The following is a 22,230-nucleotide window of genomic DNA, read 5'->3' on the forward strand; positions in this document are numbered from 1 at the left end:
AAGATGGTCAGAGGTTCACCAATCTATGAAAAAATGTGTCTAAAAAAATTTTCCACAATTTCACAAAAATGTTCAATTTAAAATTGTGAAGACTTTTAATATCCCACCATCTACAGTACATATCGTCAAAAGATTCAGAGAAGGTGGGGAAATTCATGCGCACAAGGGTCAAGGCCAACGGTCAATATTGAATGCTTGAGATCTACGGGCCCTCAGGCGTCACTGCATTAAAAACAGGCATGATTGTGTAATGCGAATCACTGCATGGGCTCAGGAATACTTCCAGAAGATATCGCCTGTGAACACAGCTCAGAATACAATCCACAAATGCAACTTAAAGCTATATCATGCAAAGAAGCATCAATAGAACAACCCAATCCAGAAACGCCAGAGTCTTCTATGGGCCAAATGGGCCAAAGTGCATTTAAAACGGACCGAGGAAAGATGAAAAACTGTTCTGTGGTCAGATGAATCAAAATTTGAAATTCCTTTTAGAAACCATGGATGCCATATCCCATGGACTCAAGAGAAGAGAAACCATCCGGCTTGTTATTAGCGCACAATTCCAGTGCCTGCATCTCTGATGGTATGGGGTTGCATTAGTACCTACGGCATGGGCAGCTTTTCAAGGCACTATCAATGCGGAGCAGTATATAGAGGTTTTAGAACAACATATACAACCATCCAGACAACGTCTCTTTCAGGGAAGGCCTTTCATATTTCAGCAAGACAATGCTAAACCACATACCGCATCTATCACAACAGCATGGCTTCAGAGAAGAGGTGTGCGGGTGCTGAACTAGTATAATTGCAGTCCAGACCTTTTACCAATAGAAAACATTTGGCGCATTATGAAATGAAAAATTCCGCCAAGACGACCATGGACTGTGGAGCAGCTAGAATCCTACATCAGACAAGAATGGGACAACATTCCTCTCCCAAAACTCCAGCAATTAGTCTTCTTACTTCCCAGACGTTTACAGACTGTTGTAAAAAGAAGCGATGCCCCAAAATGGTAGACATGCCCCTGTTCCAATTTTTTTGAGACGTGTTGCTGCCATCAATTTCTAAAGGGGGTTACATTTTTAATTAAATTATAAAATATTTCACTTTCCCCCTCTGATATGTGATCTATGTTCTGTTGTGAATAAAATATAGTTAGATGAGATTTCCAAATCATTGCATTCTTTTTTTCTCTAATTTACATTGTACACAGCATCTCAGCGTTTTTGGAATTAGGGTTGTATTTGCAACTCACGTAATCCTCTTCTCGCAAGGTGCAACGTGCAGGGTCTCTCAGAAGTGTGGAAAGTAATTATGCCCTAATCAATAGGGCACTGGAGAGGAATGGCCCCCAGATGCCATAATTAGTAGGGAGTGCAGTAGTAGCTAGCCTCAACCAGCATGAGCATGCCATGTTGCTCACATGAACTCATGGCAAAGCTTGTTTGAGGGGTAGCTTCTCGCCAAGACGTGGTTGTTGTTGACAAGAGTGCGCAATTGACGCAGACTGTGTGAAAGCTGTGACAGGAGTGTGATGCAGTAAAAACTCAGGAGGTAACCATCATTGAGTGTACACCCTTGCTACAAACATCTTTCCATCGGATGAGTAGTGCAGTAGAGTGGATTGAAGAGAAGACTGTGGCCAAGAGTGAGTCTGCACCAGATGAGTCCAAGAGTGAGTCTGCACCAGGTGTTTCAGGACTGTGACTGGGCTGCTGCAACAAGTAAGACTAAGAGATTGAGGCAACCATCAACACCAGACTATTTTAGGTGTCAGTATCGGTATGCTGAGGAAACTATGATTCAGGACCTTTGGATCCATTGAATGAACCATGCATAGGTGGGGAAATGATTTTTTTTTAGCACTGGTAACAGATTATGCACTGTAAGGTGCTCTATTGGACATTATAGGGGCTTCCACCGTGTGACCGGGGTTGTCCTTGTCAGGGCAGTTGCTCCGCTGTAAGATAATGGCATAATACAGTCAAGACAGGGCAGGTGCATCGGTTTATACTGATGTAGTTGGATTAAACCAGGAAACCTTTTCATCGCCTCTCCTAACCGTCAGTAATACCCGACATATGTATTAATGCAATATCAATATTGAGGATTCCATTTTTTCTCAGGCTCTGTTGGGGTTGTTGAATCGGCAGGACAGTTTGTACGGCGCTACTTTAAGCATAGGTATAAATATATTAATTTATCTTGAACTTGGGAATTTGGTTTTAATGCACATGTATTAAAAGTTATGTTTAATAAATAGAGACTGTTCCCAAGCTATGATTTACTTTAGGCCTCCTGCACACGGGCGGGTTTACATTACAGAGCATCATAGAATGGTAGAGTTGGATATCCCTGCGGATGCGAGGCGTTTTTGTGTTTAAACCCTCTCGCATCACGTCGGTAAAGTAGCGATCCTCCGCGCCTCACTCGCATGCACCTAGCAAGCTGTGCGATGCTATACCGGCTCCATTGAAAAAAAAAATTAGTGATGTGATGTGAGGGTACGCCCAATGATAGGACATGCCACTTTTTTTTTCCCACTTAAGGCCGCTTTCACTTGGCTGAGAAAATCGTGCGAGATTTGTGTGTTGCGAATCGCACAAATATAAACCCCATTCTTTTGAATGGGGTCAAATACATTGAGGTGCGGGAAAAAGAAAAATTGCTGCACGGACTATTATCACCCTTCTATAGTATTGGTGGTAAAATGTGATCAGTGGCGCTCTCACTGCTGGGACCACCACTAATCCTAAAAACAGAAGTCCTGTGTCTTCCTCCCCTCTTGAATGGCGGGGCGATGACGCACGCACGGCGCCGTTCTATTCGCATTTGAGACAGTCGACCGCTTGTACTGGTCTATTTCTGTCAGCCACATTGAAATGAAAGGAGCGGCACCTCGCATGTTCAGCCGCCATACCATTCAATCTCCACAGCACTGCGGGCGGTGCAGTGAGCCCACCATGAAGAAGAGGCGAGACATGGGCCCCTATTCTCAGCGGCCAATCCAAGTCCATATTGGGAACACCCCTTTATCTTTATAACCCTGGTACGGAAGCACCTATTATGACCAGCCATTACAAACGTTGAGGCTCCTGTATCAATTCTCCGTCATCTACCAAGGTGTTCCCATATACAGGGTGGCTGCAGAAAGGTAGGCCGGCACAGCACCCTTGGGCTAGTTCCACATGGACGATCCCCCACGATTTTCGAGTTACAGCGCTGCTTTTTCTTGCAAAATCGTCGCTGCCGCGCCCTGGGTTTTCTTACGTGTTTTTATAGTGTACGATTTTTTTGTGAAATTTAATAGGACTTTCTAATGTTAAAATAGCAACGCAAGTTTTTGCTTTGCAATGCGATAAAAAGGAGGCTCAAAAAAAGAAAAAAAAAATCGCGGCGTGCTCTCGCAACATCGCATCAGAGAAAGCATCGCTAAAAGGAAGGAAACCATTGTAAATCATTGGTTTCATAATCTGCTTTTTTACTGAAGCTCACATCATGCGAACGTCGCACGTTTTTCTCGCCTGTGTGAAAACACCCTTAGGGTGGACACCCACTTGCGTTTTTCTTGCGCGCTTTTTTCACACGATTGTCAATGGGACTTTCTAATGTTAAAAATGCATTGCAAGTTTGTGTGATACGTTTTTAACATTAGAAAGTCCCATTAACAGTCGCGTGAAAAAACGCGCAAAAAAACCCCGCAAGCGACGTCCACCCTCATGGAAGCTGTCTAAACGAAAGTGTGTCTTTGTTGCCCATAGCAGCCAATGACAGCGCAGCTTTCATTTTACTTCAGCAGCCAGAAAAATGAAAACGGTGCTGTGATTGGTTGCTATGGGCAACACACTCAAAGCTATCTAAATCTTTGTTGCCCATAGTAGCCAATCACAACACAGCTTTCATTTTACCTCCGCAGTGACCACACTCTGAAAGCTGTCTAACGGCCCATTTACACGTAACGATTGTTGCTCAGCATTAGTTAAATGAACGAAACTGCGCCATAATCGTTACGTCTAAACGCTCCCCACTCGGTGTTTACATGTGAATGTGAAGTGCTGAGCGAGAAGTGAGCGATTCTCAGCGACGACCTGCCTGTCTAAGCATTCTGCACGAGCGCGAACAATTAGCGGTGATGTCACTCGCTTGTGCGTTCATTTAAACGAGAATTTTCCCGTGTAAAAGAGGCAAAACAATCTTTGTTGCCCATAGCAACCAAGCAAAACACAACTTTCACTTTACCTCAGCAGGACACCATACTCTGAAAGCTGCCTAAATCTTGGTTGCCCCTAGCAACCAATCACAGCGCTGCTTTCATTTTACCTCAGCAGTATAGGAAATGAAACCTGCGCTGCGATTGGTTGCTAGGGGCGACAGACAGATTTTCTTAAACGTGTGGTGGCGGCCTACTTTTCTGCGGCCTGCTGCGCACGTAACCCTGACCTTCCCAACCGCCCTGACAGAAACTACAAACAAATTTTCTAGCCTTTATTCTGGAAATATATTTCATACATGAAATAAGCAGAACCAGAAGACGCTTATTTCATGTCTGCATGAGGAAGCCGCGCTGCTCGGCGGCGGCGGCACCAGGCATTGTCATCAGCATAATCACATCCTGCTGTTTTATTGATTTTTTCCATTTGTTTAATAACACTTAAATACAATGTAATTCCCGGAGCGGCCGTGTCGTCGGCGCCCCCACAACACCCACGGGCGGGAGAGTCACAATCAGGGCCTTATCCTGCAGGACAGAATGTCACCAGCTGAAGAGATTGTTTCCAAAGGTCATTACTTGTAACATAACGGCCGGGTCTCGCGGTCGCTACGCTACGTCACACTGCAGGGATTCGGAAGAAAATGCAAAAATGTCCTCTCACCTCGTCTGTCTGCGACACCGACAGCTGTGCATACCGCGACGACAGCGAGCAGGCTTATCCTGGAAGGAAGCAAACATGGGAGATGTTAATAAAACACTAAAATAATAATGTGAATAACAAAAGGGGCGGATTTATGAAAATCGGCTAAACGTGCGTTCAAGTGTCACGGATTTGCGGCGGATTTTCGTGCAGATCTGCAGCAGATTTCACCCTTTCCATTTCAATTGACTTTAAAAATGTGAAATCTGCTGCAGACCTGCGACACAATCATCTAGGTGTGAACACAGCCCAAGACCAGCTTTACTAGGGTGAGAAAATCGTGCGAGATTTCTACGTTGCGAGACGCGCTAATCTCGCACGAATATGAACTCTTCTTTTGAATGGGCTCATACACATAAGCAATGTTTTCCTCTAGGATACCGCGATGCAGGAAATAATTCGCAGCACATCCTATCTTTGGGCGTGCGCTCACATCGCAGCGCCCATTGTTTTCAACGCTAGGAGCACGCGATGCGATGTGAGGTTTCTCCATTGAAAACAATGGGAGAAACTCCGCCATCCTTCGATCGCTACTTCCCTGAAGTGATACAAGGCGGTTTTGTGATAAAACGCCACACTTTCACGGGAAAAAAAAAAACGCATGTCGGCAAGCGCGATATTATGCCACGGCCCCATAATCGCACTCACCTGCGTGAAGTTAGCCATAGGGCTCATTCACATGGGCGTAATCGCGCTCCATATTACGCACGTAATACAGAGAGTCAATTGGATCATATAAGTATGCAGTGAATACGCACGATACATACATATTTACGCATTAAATCAATGGGGCCTTCTGCATGTGAAAAATGCTATAAAAACGTAGACACGGAAAAAAAACAATAGGCACGTAATAAGCGGTTTCGTATCATGAAAACGCTTTGTATTTCATGAACTAAAGCTGAATACGCCCGCGTGAATGAGCCCTAAGAGTAAAAACTCTATTGGCCTCATTTATGATAGCGGTCTACGGCCGGGCTCACACGAGCGTATGCTTATTATCCGCTCAGTTTTTGCGCACATAATACACAGTAGCAACCTCCCATATACTTTCATTGTGCACCTCATACAAGTTGCGCGAAATACGTGTGCAAAAGCAATCACGGCATGCTTCATCTTGGCGTGTATTGTCATTGCATGCTTGGAACATGCTTGTGCACGGCTCGCCGGAAACCTGGTCGTATGAGCCAGGCCTAACAGGAAGACTGTCCTCCTTGCCCACATTAACCAATCACAGCACAGCTTTCATTTCTGAAAGTGCTCTGGTAAAATGAATGCCGAGCTTTGATTGGTTGCTATGGGCAACAGGGATAGTCTCACTGTTATACAGTTTGGATGAATTAAGCCACGTGTTGCCCATAGCAACCAATCACAGGGCAGCTTTCATTTCATGATCTGTTCATGAAAAATGAAAGCGTCGCTGTGATTGGTTGCTATGGGCAACAAACAGCACTGTCATCCATAGTAACCAATCAGATTACAGCTTTCACTTTCTGAGGCAGATTCCAGCATAGAAGTGTCAGCATGATTGGATGCGTCTTCTGCTTTACTCGGCACTTAATTATTTCTTCTCAAATAAACTTTATTCAGGATGTTGAACAGAGGACAACGTACATTGTTGTCAAAACACACGAGTTGGCATAAAATATCATTCAGTAGAAGAATTTGTTTTTTTACTTTCGAGCAGTTAGTTCACTCAGACCAATTTTACATCCTAGCATAGACCAAAGTTAAAAGGGTTATCTGGGACTTCTAGGATTTTGGCTATTGATGACCCACCCTCCAAATAGGTCATCTCTAGCTGCTCGACAGGGGTCCATCGCCTGGAACCCCGCCAAAAAGCAGATTCCTGAGCCTGCTGTCAGTGCTGTAAGTCGATAATGCTGTCAACATTGCAGCTGCCTGGTACAGAACTACAGGCAGAGCCTCTATTGAATCCAATGTGAGCTGTGTCTGCAGTACCACACCAGCCCACTGCAATACGGACAGTGCTATCTGCACTCTCAGCAGTCCAGGAATTAGCTTGGATCCTGAGTGGCAGACCACCCTCACTACTGAGCACAGGTCTTCAATAGTCTAAGTCCGAGACAACCCCTTTAAGCCTCATGCACTTGGCAGGTATAGAGGCATATATAGTTCCAGCAGCTCCATACAACAGAGCTATTGGACTTAGTGAGCCCTGGCATGGTGCAGTTTTATGTAGATTTTCCCTTAAAGGCAATGCCTCCCTCCCAAGAAATTTAGCGGTTCTTTTTTGCTGGACTTGTATGGAATTGAAGGCATGCATAGGGACTCCTAGATTTGTGTGCATGAGCCCATCATAAACACTTATCACACATCCACATGTCACAAGCAGGAGAGTTGGGGTTTTAGGGGCGATGTCCCTACCGCTGGAAGTTGGACTGGTGACGTAGAGTGCGTCAACAGAACTACGGGAACTGATATCAGTCTGCAGTGGGGTCTGGATAGTAATAAGCATCATAGTCGCTTTGTCTTTACAGATAGACAGCAGGCTCATAAAACTCTCGTGGCACGGGTCAGGCCAGGTTAAATCTGGTGACATTCTACCTCATATTGGACTCAAGGCATGGCAACCCACCGGATACTCTGGTTATGACTCTAGAATGATGCCTTCTGACTCATACTGCTACTTAATGTACATTTAATAACGGAACATAATAACAGTTCTGAACGTCTCAATGTCTGCATACGGGCCTTTTGTCCAAGACCAGTAACCGAACTGAGAATATTCACTGTAAGTCCAGGATCCGGGATTCAACAGCCTTTAAGAGCTTGGAGCCTGTTCACACAGCAGCTATGTTGGTTTACCCGGGTTCTGGGTTGTTACTTACGGTGGTTTGCACAAAGTCAGTTTCTACAGGCTCTGTGCTTCAAAGAAGGCAGCGGCCCAGGAATTAGGAGCAGGCTATCGGCTAAAAGCAGTCTGGTAATTCAGTGACGTTCTCGCTTTGCCTGTGGGGCGATATGGCTGGTGGCCCTTTAGGGATCAGCTTCTGCTCTTCGGATGGCAGTATGTGTCCTTCTCCCTGCTCTGCACGTACCCATACTGCAGTGCCCATGTTCCGGTTTCCTCCCCAGGAATTGCACGTCTGCATCCCCCGGTCCCTCCCTTCGGTTCTATTGTATCTTGTCTCCACCACAAGTATGGGTGGAGACAAGTGTTCGGCTGCTTGACAGCCAGGTGACGCCCCAGTTCCTGATTGGCTTCACTCCCCCCTCCGATGTTCCTTCATGCCTCCACTCAGGTTTGGGCTCCGGCCTCCCGACCCTCCCGGCTCCCGTCAGTCACGTTGCCATGTTTGGCCTCCCAGATCGTGTCACTCACCTCCGTCTCCCTTCTTTGCTCACAGCTCCTGCGCTATCAGTCTGCACAGCCGCAGTGGCATGCACACAATGATCGGTACTGGCCTCGTCCTCCAGCGTTGCTAATGCCATAGCTGCTCCTGTCTACCTACTGCACTGCTGAAATGGGGGGGGGGGGGGGGGGGGGGGGGGGGGAGCTCTCTGCATGGCTGGATGGAGGTCCACGGGCCTGGCAACAGCTTGGCGGCAGGGGGGGGGGGGTTAGAGGCTGCAGGGGAGAGGGGGTTAGGGTTAGTTTCAGTGTTAGGCTTACATTATTAGCTGTAAATGCTTCCATGTGAATGCCGCCCTGCTCTTACATGGAAGTATTTACAGCTAATAATGTAAGCCTAACACTGAAACTAACCCTCCATCCAAGCCAAAACTCATTCCACGCTGCTATGACCTTGCACCAGCTAGCCTATCAGCAGCTTGTGGGCGTACACTGGGTGGATACAGTCCATCACTAGGTCTCTACCCATACTTGTGGTGGAGACAAGATACAATAGTACCCCCCCTTCATAGAAGGATCATGCACATATTTAGTCACATAACACTCTTTCCATTAACAGTGCCTACACACCTTGCCTAACATTCCAACATGCGGCCTAGCGCTTCCCCTGTACTCACAAATCCCATGTCTGATGTGGGTCTCCTGACTTCCATCCCACTTGGCGAGGTGGCCACCAACTCGCTTGTTTGTTTCTACAACTCACATAAAAGGGCATGGAAAGAGTTATGTCCACCACCTCTTTATTCATGCCTCATGTGGATTTAGACACCAGTGGGACTCACATCTAGAGATAGCTGCAAGTCCCAGAGGCCCTATGGCTTTGCCATAATTATATACTATGGAAATAACCCCTTAAAGTTCTTTTAAAGGGTACCTGGCTGCAGGGCTGTGGATTCACGAGTCCCATTTCGGTCTAAATGTATCAACTCCAGCTTTTACACATATACAATGAATTCAATGCAGAATTTGTTGTTTTTTTCATTGATATGTAGAAAAGTTTAGAAATGTCCCATAAAATATGTCCCATTTATCTAAACCCCTATTTATTAAAAACATTGATAACTAGAATGTGGAAACAGCTATAGAAAATTGTATCCCAATAAACAGATTTTATGTTTTATCTAAATTGCTTCATTATTTTATCATAATGGAGATGAAAGGTCTGATGTTACCATTTACATACAATAAATGTATATTTAAAAAAAAAAAAAAAAAGGAGTCCTACAGTATATGAATAAGTCAGAGTCGGGAAAATTGAGAAGTCGGTGGTCTGGCTTACTGACTCTACAGCCCTGCTCATCTGGTCCTATGAACCCCATGAACTAAGTTTATGGGCTCATAGGACAGTGTATGCGGAGTCCAGAGAGTGATTTGTATTACTCCCCTACTTCCTCGGTACCTCGCTGTCCACCTGCAAATCCAGCAATCGCTCTATTGAGCAAACGCCTTGTCTACAGTGCAAGCGCACACACACGCTGTCTTCTCATTATGAAGACATGGAGTCTGCTCAATGGACCATGCATGGAGGCTGGTGAATATATTAATCACTTCCCAGACTCAGCAGTTCTAGGAGTTCATAAAAACTTAGTTTAACAAGCTGATAGGACATGATCGGTTCACTTTAAATGACCATCTGCATCAATAAAGGAGTAAAATCCCCAAATCCTTGGAGGGGGTAATGTACCAGTTTTTATATACCATCTCGACACAGTCCACTATTTCACAAGTGACAAGAGGAATTGCATCTATTTTCATTGTCACATTTGATTTAGCTTCTCAGAAACTGAAGACCATGTGTCGTTTGGTTGGCATGTACAAGCAATGACAAAGTGACGATTTACAGACAAGCAAATTTAAAAGTGACAACTTTATGGTTGCACTTCCCATAATCACTTTTGAAAAAAATGGCCACCACAACTGAACGAAACAGTGACAAACTACCAGTAACTAATGTCATATAATGATTACTACCAGTGCCAGGGCCCAAGTACATCACTATTTGCAGCTCCACACAGACAGGAGTTAGAGACCCCCAAGCATTAGCCAGTCATTATTATCTATCTAGCATAGATGCTTTTATAAGGTACCAGAAGTGTTTAGGACGATCATACATGTAGAGTGTGATGTTTAAAACTAGGTTGTTTTGTTCAATATTATTGTAGATGGACGGAAGAAATGAGTTCAGGAGCAGGTGATCCCACAAGACTTGAGAAGTCAACACCTTGGGAAGAGTCGTGATCACTGTGGTGAGGGTGTGGGAGCTCATATTCAAAGCACTTGTCAATTGCGAATTAAAGGAGTTTTCCAGCAATAAACTATTCATGACCCATCCTCAGGATCATCAATAAAAGATCAGTGGGGGTCCATTATTTGTGATCCCCACTGATCAGCTGATTGAACAGACCACGGTGCTCCAGCAAGCGCCATTGTCTCTTCTCAGACCAGTGACCTCACATTCATTCGTCATATTGCCTGAGAGCAGCTCCCACCCATGCAAGTGAATGAGATGGAGCTGCGATACCAGACACAGCTGCTATACAATGAACAGTGCTGTGCCTGGTATGGACTGAGGCGACATTCGTGCTCACCCAACCACCGTCACTTTAATCAGCGGATTGGTGGGGATCACAAGGATGGGTCATCAATAGTTTAGTGTTGGAAAACCCCTTTAAGAGAGAGTTGAGAAAGGCCCGCTGTCGAAGCTGAAGAAGAAGAAGGTGGCGAGCGTACCGCTTCTGTTTATTATTGCCGGTAAAGCTGAGAGTGCCTTGCGGTTGCTTGTCTACCTTACGCCGTCAACTGCCAGTGATAAGGTGATCATCTGGATGATTGTTATTGCCGATTGGTGAGAGATCAGTTTTAAGTTCACTTTTTGCCTTGAGAAAGCATCTAAAATATGGCTCCAGAGTTTCTCTGTGCCAGTATCATGATCCAGCCCATGACAGACAAGTGTTCTACGCTCATCGAGTGCTACCCAAGATTGTCTGGTATGTTTATGAGTTATTGGTGACCAGGGAGGCTGCTGGCCCATTCAAAGAACCAGACCAACCCACATCAGACTGGTCCAATGAACAAATTATAGGTCAATGGAGGCCCCTCAAAAATGATTTCAGGGACTTAGGGTCCAAGCTTATGGTGAGGACCTCCAGGGTAGTTTTTCTCGGAAATACTACATGCACCTAAAGCCACACTAGAAAGGCAGCAGGATCTTAGGGAAGTAAACAAGTGGCTCCGGAGTTGGTGTAAGAAGGAGAGGTTTGGGTTCTTAGAGAACTGGGATGACTTTGTTTTCGGCTACAGGCTCTACCGTAGGGACGGGCTGCATCTTATTGGGGAGGGTGCAGCAGTGCTCTGTGAGAAGATGGCTAGAAGGCTGGAGGAGTGTTTAAACTAGGAACTGGGCTGGGAGGGCAAAAAGAGAAATAAGGGGGTGGCTAGTGTAGCTAGCAACCTGGGTCTAAGAAATGGGAATGGGGGTCGAGCAGGCGGTAGGATCAGTACAGTTAGAACAGTTAGAATAGTACCATTAGTAGCAAAACGAATTTAAAGACAAAAAAAAAAAAAAAAAACTTATAAATTGTATGACCATGAATGCAAGAAGTCTGATTGGTAAAGTGGGTGAGCTTGAAGTGAGAATAACTGATGAAAACTACGACATAGTTGGAATAACGGAAACATAGCTTGATAAGTGTGATTGGGCGGTGAGTTTACAAGGCTACAATCTCTTCAGAAAAGACCATGGTAAACTGAAAGGGGGAGGGGTGCGTCTGTACGTTAAATCGTACTTAATGCCGAGGCTACGGGAGAATATAGAGGCAGGAGATGAACGTTGAATCCCTGTGGGTAGAAATACAGGGAGAATAAAAATAACAAAATACTGAGAGGGGTTTTCTATAGGCCACCAAAAGCAACAGAAGAAACGGAAACCTTACTTTTAAGGTAGATAGAAGAGGTTTCAAACCGCAACGAAGTAATTATTATGGGGGACTATAATAATCCAGATATTATATGGGATAACGAGACCTGCAAATCTCACGAGGCTGATAGGTTTTTGAGAACAATTAGAGATGTAGTGATAGCAAAATCCATAGAAGAATTTAAAAGGGGACTTGATGTCTTTCTAGAGCGCTATGATATTATAGGATGTAGACATTAGGTGACCAGCGAGTTGTTGACCTGGGTCTACAGACAGGTAGGAACTATCAGAGTATGATCCAGGGATTACTCTGACTGCCATTATTGAGTCGGGAAGGAATTTTTCCCCCATAAGGTCTAACTGGATTCTGCCTCTTGGGGTTTTTTGCCTTCCTCTGGATCAACAGGGAGGTTAAAACAGGCTGAACAAGATGGACATTGTCTTCATTCAGCCTAACATACTATGTTACTATGCTGGTCTCCAACATTTCCTTCAGGTTGACGAATAGAACTTTGTGTATACAACACATAATGTCAGGTATGGCCCCACTTATACATGTGATTATATAATATTGGTGCCAAAGACTATGAACCCTACCTCCTCCCAGATTAAATCTACTGAACAGTAAACCGAACTGCTAGCGAAATAGTCGGCGGTATGTTTTCTTTTACCTTCTATGGTACCCTCTGCTCTCAATTATCATACCACGAGCGCAGAATATCTTCAGTGATCAAAGAACTCAACAAGCCCACGACAAGTGAACTTCTGTTGTACATTTCTTCCTCAAGTGCAGAAATCCAGAATTAGAAAAGGATCCTATGCAGAAAAGGAGCCTTTAACCTTTTCGCATAGGATGGGATGCTGATAAGTCCTTGGCTTTTTGACCTTCAATTATTTTCACATCATTGAAAGTTCTATCATGTGAAGACTTAATCTTTGTAATACTTTGTGAACAAATTTTGGCCTGACCTCATGTGCAATTCTTAGGTTATGCAGGTTTGAAGACAACAGCAGATTTCACTGCAGAGGAGAGCTGAGCGGTGATGAAGTTCCTGAAAGGGATGTCGGCCAAAGACGTTCACGGTGACATGGTGAAAACATTAGGTGACAAGCGCCCTTCGTACTCAAGAGTGAAAATTAGGTTGCCAAATTTAAAACCGGCCATTTCAACACAGATGATGAACATTCAGGGAGACCTTCAGTGGTGACCATTCCAGAAACCAGAGACGCCGTCCATGAGATGATTCTGGAAGACCGGCAAATTTCTCCTAAGACAACAGCCGAGACTCATTTCTAGAGAAAGAGCTGGGTCCATAATTCACAATCATCTGAACATAAGGAAGGTGTCTTCAGAATGTGACCCAAAATGTGTGTCAGCAGATCAAAAGCAAGTCTGAGTGGAAGACTCCTGGGAAATTTTGCAGCAATTTCAGTCAAAATTGACGACGATGGACGAGACGTGGATTTCTATATATGACCCTGAGTCAAGAGAACAGTCAAAAAAATGGAAACGCAATGATTCTCCCATGTCCAGAGAAGTTCAAAGTGAAGAAGTCGATATCCAAGGTGATGGCATCTGTCTTCTGGGATACTACTATTAGACTGCCTTCCAAAGGGGTCTACTATAACCTGGATAAAGTATGAGGTGCATCTGATGCACAGGTTTAGCCATAGTGGTGATATACACAAAAGTTCACACTTAGGGATTAATCGACCTTAGGGATATTATTATGGTAGTAGTCACACAGTGAGACCAAATAAAAATCCTTGCGCTGCTTATGGTATATTGTAGGAGGGAATATGAAAGAACTTACTTCACTGGGGGGCTTTGGACAACAGCCAACTCCCCCCCACCCCCAGTCCAGATTAGCCAAATGCGAGTAGAGAGGATGTTGGCAGGTAATCTTCATCCAAATATTTTTTTCATAGTACAGGCAATATATACACAAGGGTTTTGTATAAAAGCTATAAGGCAACGCGTTCCAGGGCGCTCTGGACCCCTTCAAGCTTGAAAAATGGGTACAGTGTGCCCTGAAACGCGTTACCTTATAGCTTTTATGCAAACCCTTGTGTATATATTGACTGTATGGAGCGGGCAGGGGAGCGTTTTCTCCCTCCCTCTCCGCTCCTCGCTTCCATTCACAGCAAGCAGACAGTCGTCCAAAAGTGAATGACTGCTGTTTATACTGAACGGCTCATCGTTCAGTATTCTGCCTGCAGAAATTGGACGACTGAACAATTCTTTGTCAGTTATTCAGTCTCTGCGTGAGCGTGGGAATCTGAACGGTTCTGAATGTATAATCGTACCGCGTAAAAGGGCCATAAGCTTTAAAAAAAAAAAAAAAATTGCTACTACAACACTAAGGCCTCATGTCCACGGGGAAAATCCGGCCCACTACGGGTTCTCCATGGAGAATCCGCAGCGGGTCCCTCTTGCCCCGCAGACAAGAGGCCTCAAAATAAGAATAAACTCACCTGCTGTGGGCCGTGTGTGTCTTCCCTTCTTCGCGGCCGGGTCTGCTTTCTTGGGTCCGGCGGATGTGCTCGGCACGCTGGCTGCGTGCTGCGCGCATGCGCCGGGCACATTCGCCGGGCCAAAGAAAGAAGTTCCCGGCCGCGAAGGAAGGAAGACACGCATCGCCCGGAGCAGGTGAGTTTAATTCAGGCGCGGGTCTCCTGCGGATCCGGACGGCTCCTATAGGCTTCAATAGAAGCCTGCGGGAGACCCGCACCTAAATGGAGCATGTACGGATTTTTTCCTGCACGCGGACCCGCGCCTGCAGGGGAAAATGACATCCGCAGGTATTTAACTACCTGTGGGTGTCTAATGCATCCCTATGGGGCGCGGATCCGCATGCAGGAAAAACGCTGCGGATATTAAATCAGAATTTGCCTGTGGACATGAGGCCTAAAGGTATTCATTGCCTTTAACAAATGGAGAATATTACGGCGTACAATTAGAAACTATGGGAATCTAACATTCTTGCATAAAAGACAAAAGTGTTCTAGAAGTGATAGTTGGGCAAACAAATCACTTTGCCCATAGTATTATGGTTGTGCTTTGAAAATTTTCAAGAATGTATAACTAATGACTTGAAGGCATAGGTTTTCTTGAGTCGTGGTGGCCATCGCTCCCTTTTTATCTATGCCTTTCTACGTAACAGTTATATTTATAGAACACTTGATCTAATTTCATCACTGTTTATTAGGACTTGTTAGTTGAGGTTTTTTGTACCATTACTGTACACCGCCTATTCTATCATTTTACTTTATGTGCTTTTCTGTTTTGAACTGGCCTCAACATAAACCAATTAAATAGTAGCTCAACTGTATTTTTCCATCATGTGAAAACTGCAACGTGAAGAATTGATTAAAAAAAAAGTATTGTATTGGGCTGTATTTTTCGGTAAATCTGTGTCATCCACCCTTTAGCACCTGCCAATAGTGTATTTTATTGTCTCTATAGAGACCTTTTTATTCTGACATATCAAGAATTAATTTTGACTGGAATTCCCCGATTATAATGCTTTGGGTCTTTTCTACAAATCCTGTGTTCAAGCAAGGTCCTAAGGAGGGGTTTCCCAAACCAGAATTTCATGGCATTTCAATAGAAAATACTGTATTGCAAGACACAAAGTTCACATTCATTGAAGTAAATGAGAACGTAGCCTGCAATACCAAGGCAGAGACATACAGCTGCCTGCTTCCTGCAGAAATCAGCTCTGTGTGCTAGTGCACCGATCCGGCAAACAGCTGATCGATGGTGGTTCCCGGCAGCAGACCCCCACCAACCTACTACTGATGAATAATATCCTGAGGCTAGGCCATCAATAGCTAAAAGCTGGAGAACCCCTTTAAATGTCAAGTACAGCAACATGCCCAAAGTCGTGGAACTAATATTGTGTAGGACCCTTGCTAATCCAGATAAATTCAACAACTCAACGTGACATCAATTTCACAAGCGGATGGAAGCCGTCTGGAAGGATATTGAGCCATGCCATCTGGATAGGCAGCCACAACTCTGTGGTATTTGTAGGCGTAAGATCTTCATTGTGAATGGACCTCTCAATTACATCTCATAAGTGTTCAATTGGGCTCATGTATGGATGAACCTGCAGGCCACACAATTCATAGAACACTACAGAATGCTTCTAGAAAGAATTATACAACGTGGGCCTGAATGTGCAGTGAATCATCCATCATTGTTGGTGGGCATGAAATCCACGAAGGGCTGCAAATGGTCACCAAGCAATGAAACCTAGTTGGCACTGGTCAATGATGTCTTTAGGTGGACCAACAGACACAGCCTATGCCATGAGAACACATTTCACACCAGTATGGAACCACCACAAGTCTGCACAGTACCTTGTAGACAACTGGGGTCAATGGCTTCATGGGGTCTGCACAACACACAAACCCTACCATCAGTGGTGAAACAATTTGTACCATGACTGATTGGACCATGCAGTATGATGCCAGTTATCTAGGGTCCAGCTAGCAACCTCACGAGCCCAGGTGAGGCGCTGTGTCCAGTGTCATGGTGATAACAGGCGCTCAGGTGGGTCTTCTGCTGCCATTTCCTATAGAATAGTGTTCCCAACTCCAGTTCTCAAGACACCCAAACAGGTCATGTTTTCTGGATATCCTATAGTAAGAACATCTGTGGCAATGTCTGAGGCACAGACAATAACTACATCACATGTGAAATACTGAGGAAATCTAGAAAACATGAACCGTTTGCATGGCTCGAGTACAGAAGTTGGGAAACACTGCTATAGAAGCTAAAGAATGCTGCACTGACCTGTGGAATATGCATTCGGGGCTTCCTCCTTGAACGTGGATGTGATTTCTGCCAGAGTCGCTTGCCTATTTGCACAGACTGTTCTAGCCAGATGCCGCCAGTTGTAACAGTTCAGCATCTGTGAGCACCCACTGCATTATCCAATGTGGGTACCAATACCTTCCATGAGGTTTTCCCAACACACACTTGACACAGTGGATCGAGCAATGCTAAATGCCCGCACAACCTCAGAAATGCAATGTCTCATCCATTTGGGACCCGCCATCATGCCTCATATACTCAAACTCTGATCATTTATGTCCCCTTGCCATGAGCACACTGGCCAGTGTTCATCTCACAAGATAACATCTCATAACATATAGATGGAGACAAGCTGCCACCTGAGAAAGCAGTATGTAAATTGCTGATGAAGTGGCGCTATCATAGGACTTTTGGTCATTCTACGCTGGATGTCAGCGTAGAATGACCAAAAATCAAGCTCCATACATGAAGTAATGAAAGAATCGTGCTAAATAACCTCTATAGAAACCCTCTAAAACAATGGATATTAAAGGCCTCTTTCACACGGGCGACAGCAATATTGCCGCAACGATGGCTGTGATTGGTTCATCCAGCGCTGCATTGATTGGTTTATCCAGCACTGCTCAGCCAATCAGAGCCATCGCTTTCTGGAGGCGGGATTTGTGAATCCAGCAATCAGGAAGTGATCTTCTGTGGGCGAACGAAAACTGCAGGATGTCTGGCAGAGCTGTGGAGAGCAGGAGGACCCGGACCAAACCTGTAAGGTAAGTATTTCCTTTTTTTTTTTGGGAGTGCAGCTAGGGCTTAGTTTCAGGGTAAGGCTTAATTCACATTGCACAAAAACCGCGGTTTTATGTGTTTTGCGAAGCGACAAAAACAAAGGCTCCATAGGGAAACATCGGCTACAAAACCTCACAGATCGTGGCAATATTGAGCATGCCATGATTTTTTTTCTAGCAACAGAGCATCAGAAAAACATAACTAATGTGAAGGAACCCATTGGAAACCTTCACATACAGACATTTTGTTGCATTGCTACAAAATCCCGCGATTTTGTAGCCCTGGTGAAACCAGCCTAAAAAAAACTCTTGGTGGCTGCAAGCTTTATATGACAGGGTGGTGCCCCATCAGCAAAGATGGGCCTTACAGATTGCACAACCCCTATGGCCAGTATTGAACATCCTATTGCAATGTTACATGCTAAAAACAAGGCAAAATTGCGATGATCGACAGATGATGCACGGATACCTGTGAACAGGTCTGCCAAGTAAGAAGAGCCTTCATCCCCACCATCAGCTACAACTAATGGTCATAAGCATATAAAAAAGCATTGACACAATGGCACGTAGAGTTTTTATGAACTGCAATAAAAGGAGAATGAGGAGTCCAGTATAATCTACAAGCAGCAGCTGGACAAAACAGATGGTTTTATATAGAAAATGAAGCAGGCAGATGTTTTTGTTATTCTCCACTGGATTGGGTCTGTATGGGACATTGCTGGGGATTTTATTGCAATTTTTACTCAACTGACAGAAGACACATCAGTAATGAAAAAGCTGCAGGTCGTTACGATGTGAAATCTAAAGTATGTAATAATAATCGTTTACAATACAGATGTTGCAAAACTAACTTGACACAATGTGATACGATGTGGCACGGTAAGAGATGCAGGTTAAATGGCGCCACGGTGGCAGACGGAGGCCGTTTCATTGCGAAAAACGTAACTTTACTAAACCGATATATTAACTACTAGAGATGAGTGAGTAGTGCCTTAGCCGAGTATCTCCCCGTTTGGGGGAGAGCGGGGAGGAACGGAGGGGAGAGCTCTCTCTCCCCGCTCTCCCCTGCCGCTCCCCAAATCTTTAGAGACGAGCGGGAAGGTACTCGGCTAAGGCACTACTAGCTCATCCCTATTAATTAAATTTCAGCACTTCACAGACGGGATCAGTACTTCAGTGTTACATAACATTCTATGATGAAGTCCGACTTCTCTCTATGGGAGGGCACATTATAGAAACATTTCACCATGTAGTTGGCTACACAGAGCACATGGAAACATTGTTATATGGAGTTACTGAGTTTGACCTGATAAATCCCAGATATCAGTGGCCCTCAGGAATTCTTCAAAAACTCGGACACTGCAGTGGTCCCATAGTAACACATTTTGGTTAGTTTGTCAGTTAAATTTTGCCTATTAAACTCAATATACCGAAGTAGGAGTGGCTGAGTCATATCTGAGGTTGGTTCATGCTGTATTTATGTATGGAGCTTGGTTCTGGCGCTGTATTTATCTTATGAGCTTGGTTCTAATGCAGTGTTTATTCACCGGCTTGTTCTGTAGTGGCCGTTCTGTAGTGGCCGTTGTTGCTTTCTATACAAGCAGATTATACGCAGACTGCCTATTAGGGAAACATTTTGTTTTTACTTATGTTGGGCACGGGGATAGGAAGCAGGGGTGTAACTATAAAGGATGCAGGGGATGCGGTGGCACCCAGGCCCAGGCCCAGGAGGCTTAGGGGGCCCATAAGGCCTCTCTTCTCCATATAGGAGGCCCAGTACTATGAATAAAGGATTATAGTTGGGGGCCCCATTCCAGGTTTTGCATTGGGGCCCAGGAGCTTCAAGTTATGTCTTTGATAGGAAGGAAGGGGGGGGGGGTGTTAAAAAAATAATTACAACATTTAACATAGGGTGCTATCTAACCTAAGGGTCCATTTAGAATTGCTGCTTTTTCACTTGGGCGGCCTGTTTAGGGTGCATGCATCTGGGCAGATTTGCATTGCGGAATCCGCAGTGAGCGTCCGATTCCAGATTCCGCAACAAATACTGCCCGTAGCATGCTATGAAGAAGCGATTCTTCATACACACACATACGGAAACCAATTGCGGTTTCCACTCGCGGATGGAAAATCTGAACATGCTCCATTTTTGCGTGGACGGCTTCCATTGAAGTCAATGGAAGCTGTCCAATCTGCGGCCCTTCCGCAATTGACATAGCGATCCCTAGCGAAGATGCAGGAAGAGCAGGAGTTTACAAAAAAAAAAAATAAAATCTGTACTGCGAATGTCTGAAGGCCTGCCGTGTAGACCATCTGCAGTACAGAGATGAGAAAAAAAAAAAAAAAGCAGGTACGCGCGGACATCACTGCTGCCAGGGCCAGATTCCACATGCGGACTCCGACCAGCCTGTGTGCATGCGGCCTTATACAGGCAGGTACATGGTTTGCTCGTTCACACGTGAAATTGTTCAGTCATTTACATTCACTTATTCAGCGAATGTGAACGATCCGTGTTTAAACCGAATGATTAGTGAACGAGCCAGTGATGATTTTTAGGCTTGCATAAAATGAACGAAAAGCTCACGATTTATCGTTTGATCGTTGGCCGAGTTTACGCTGAATGATTATTGTTCATTTGAACGATTTTTTGAACAATAATTGTAAAAAGGGCCCTAAAGCTGCTACTGGTGGAGTTCCAAACCCTGGACTCCCATGATCAGCAAACGAATATAGTGCCACACCCCCATTCATTGTTTACTCTTGCACAGTGCCACACAAATGAGTGTGACTGTGCCCAGTACTGCAGCTCAGCCAATTCAAGTGGACAGGGAGGGCTAAGCTACAGTAGCAGGCACAGATACACCTGTATGTGTGCAGACCTGCCTGCATTAAAAATCCATAAGCACTGCGACCCCATTTCTGATTAGTTATCTAAGCTGCACTATTCATATATTGATGGGCCATCAATTGAAAAGTAATATAACTCTTGTGAGGGAAATTATATCCTGTATGATTTACTTCTGTATTTCTGTCTAATTTCAGCTTTTTTTTATGTCTGCAAGTGGAGTGTTCTGCAGAGTAAATTCCTTACACAATAATGTTCATCACCTGAAACGGAGAGTCAACAGAAGACAAGATATACAAGATTTCCATTATAACAATAGAGCCAGCAGACTGGACCAGAGATGAGTCAACAGAACATGATCATTCTTTATACTTTAGTTTGGTTCAGTTTGAACCAAATGAATGACATAGCTATGTTTGGCTTTGTAACACCCCTTTCTGTATCAACCTGAAATCTACCTTTTTGACTATAAAATACGCGTCTTAATACAATTCATCAGAGAATCTTCTGGTAACACATCCTATGGTGTTGGTTAGGGATGATTTTCTCCAAACTCGTACCAACCACACCTAATATGGCACCCACAATATATCTAAGAGCGCAATTGCGCTAACACTCTACTACATACTTGATATTAAAATTTTGTTTAAAAAAAAAAAAAAGACAATGGAAAAGGCACAAACTGCAAAAATTCGTTAAAAAATATTTTATTATGACATAGGTGACAAAACATAACAACAATATATAGTTGTATAACTTTGACAGGTTAAGATCTATAAAAGGGAATTTAACAGCATCTCTTCTGCCAGTGGATCTTGAAAAGCCTCCAAACAGTATACCCATGTCACAGATTTTCAGATGAATCAAACAATATAATAGAACGCAAAGTAAAATAAATGAACACAGGTAGGAAAGGGAAATTGACGGGAGGGCAAGGTGGGAAGGGACATCTGGGCCTCAAAGGAGATTGGAAAAGAGAAATCAACCCTGCCGAGTAGAAATGGTGGCAACCCAGGCTATCTTTGACATTCTCTCATGTGAGGCTGAGGAAACCAGGGTCAAGCCCAAAGATAGCTTTTACTGTGCCATGCCCGAACCTAAAGACAACCATTTGTCCATTCTGGGAGAGGACCTAAATTCCAGCCATGGCTGCCTTACTGCATAGAATGCATTAAGATCTTGGTCCTCCTCAGCGCTCATCTCTTCATAACGCAGCAGTGTGTTGGTTGCCTCCACCCACTGAACTCTGGTTGGGGAAATGTTTGTTCTCCACAATCTTGGGATGATCTGCCTAATGGCCTGGACAAAGAATCATAACAAACCCCTCTTTACCTTTGCTATGGACCCAGGAAACAGACAACAAAGCCATCTCGCAGGTGAGAACAATGGGAGTGCCACATATCCTGTTATACAGGGCCAAGACATCCGACCACAAAGCTGCCACCGGGGAACAATCCCACCATATGTGACTCCTACTATCCCTACTCCCAGAGCACCTCCAGCATATGGGGGAGGTTTGGGAAAACATTCTATGTAGGCGCTCCGGTGTCCTGTACCATTGTGACAATATCTTAAA

General features: G+C 44.5%; 1 protein-coding gene across 1 annotated transcript in view; it reads right to left on the reverse strand.

Moving 5' to 3' along the window:
* Nucleotides 1–22,230, reverse strand: part of COL24A1 (collagen type XXIV alpha 1 chain) — a 276,971-nt gene that overhangs the window by 237,454 nt on the left and 17,287 nt on the right. Inside the window, exon 2 of the mRNA XM_066597768.1 lies at nt 4,878–4,936. Within this exon, the coding sequence (XP_066453865.1) occupies nt 4,878–4,936 (59 nt within the window). The remainder of the gene's footprint in view (nt 1–4,877; nt 4,937–22,230) is intronic.

This window comes from Eleutherodactylus coqui, chromosome 3 (assembly GCF_035609145.1).
Source record: "Eleutherodactylus coqui strain aEleCoq1 chromosome 3, aEleCoq1.hap1, whole genome shotgun sequence".
Classification (NCBI taxonomy): Eukaryota; Metazoa; Chordata; class Amphibia; order Anura; family Eleutherodactylidae; genus Eleutherodactylus; species Eleutherodactylus coqui.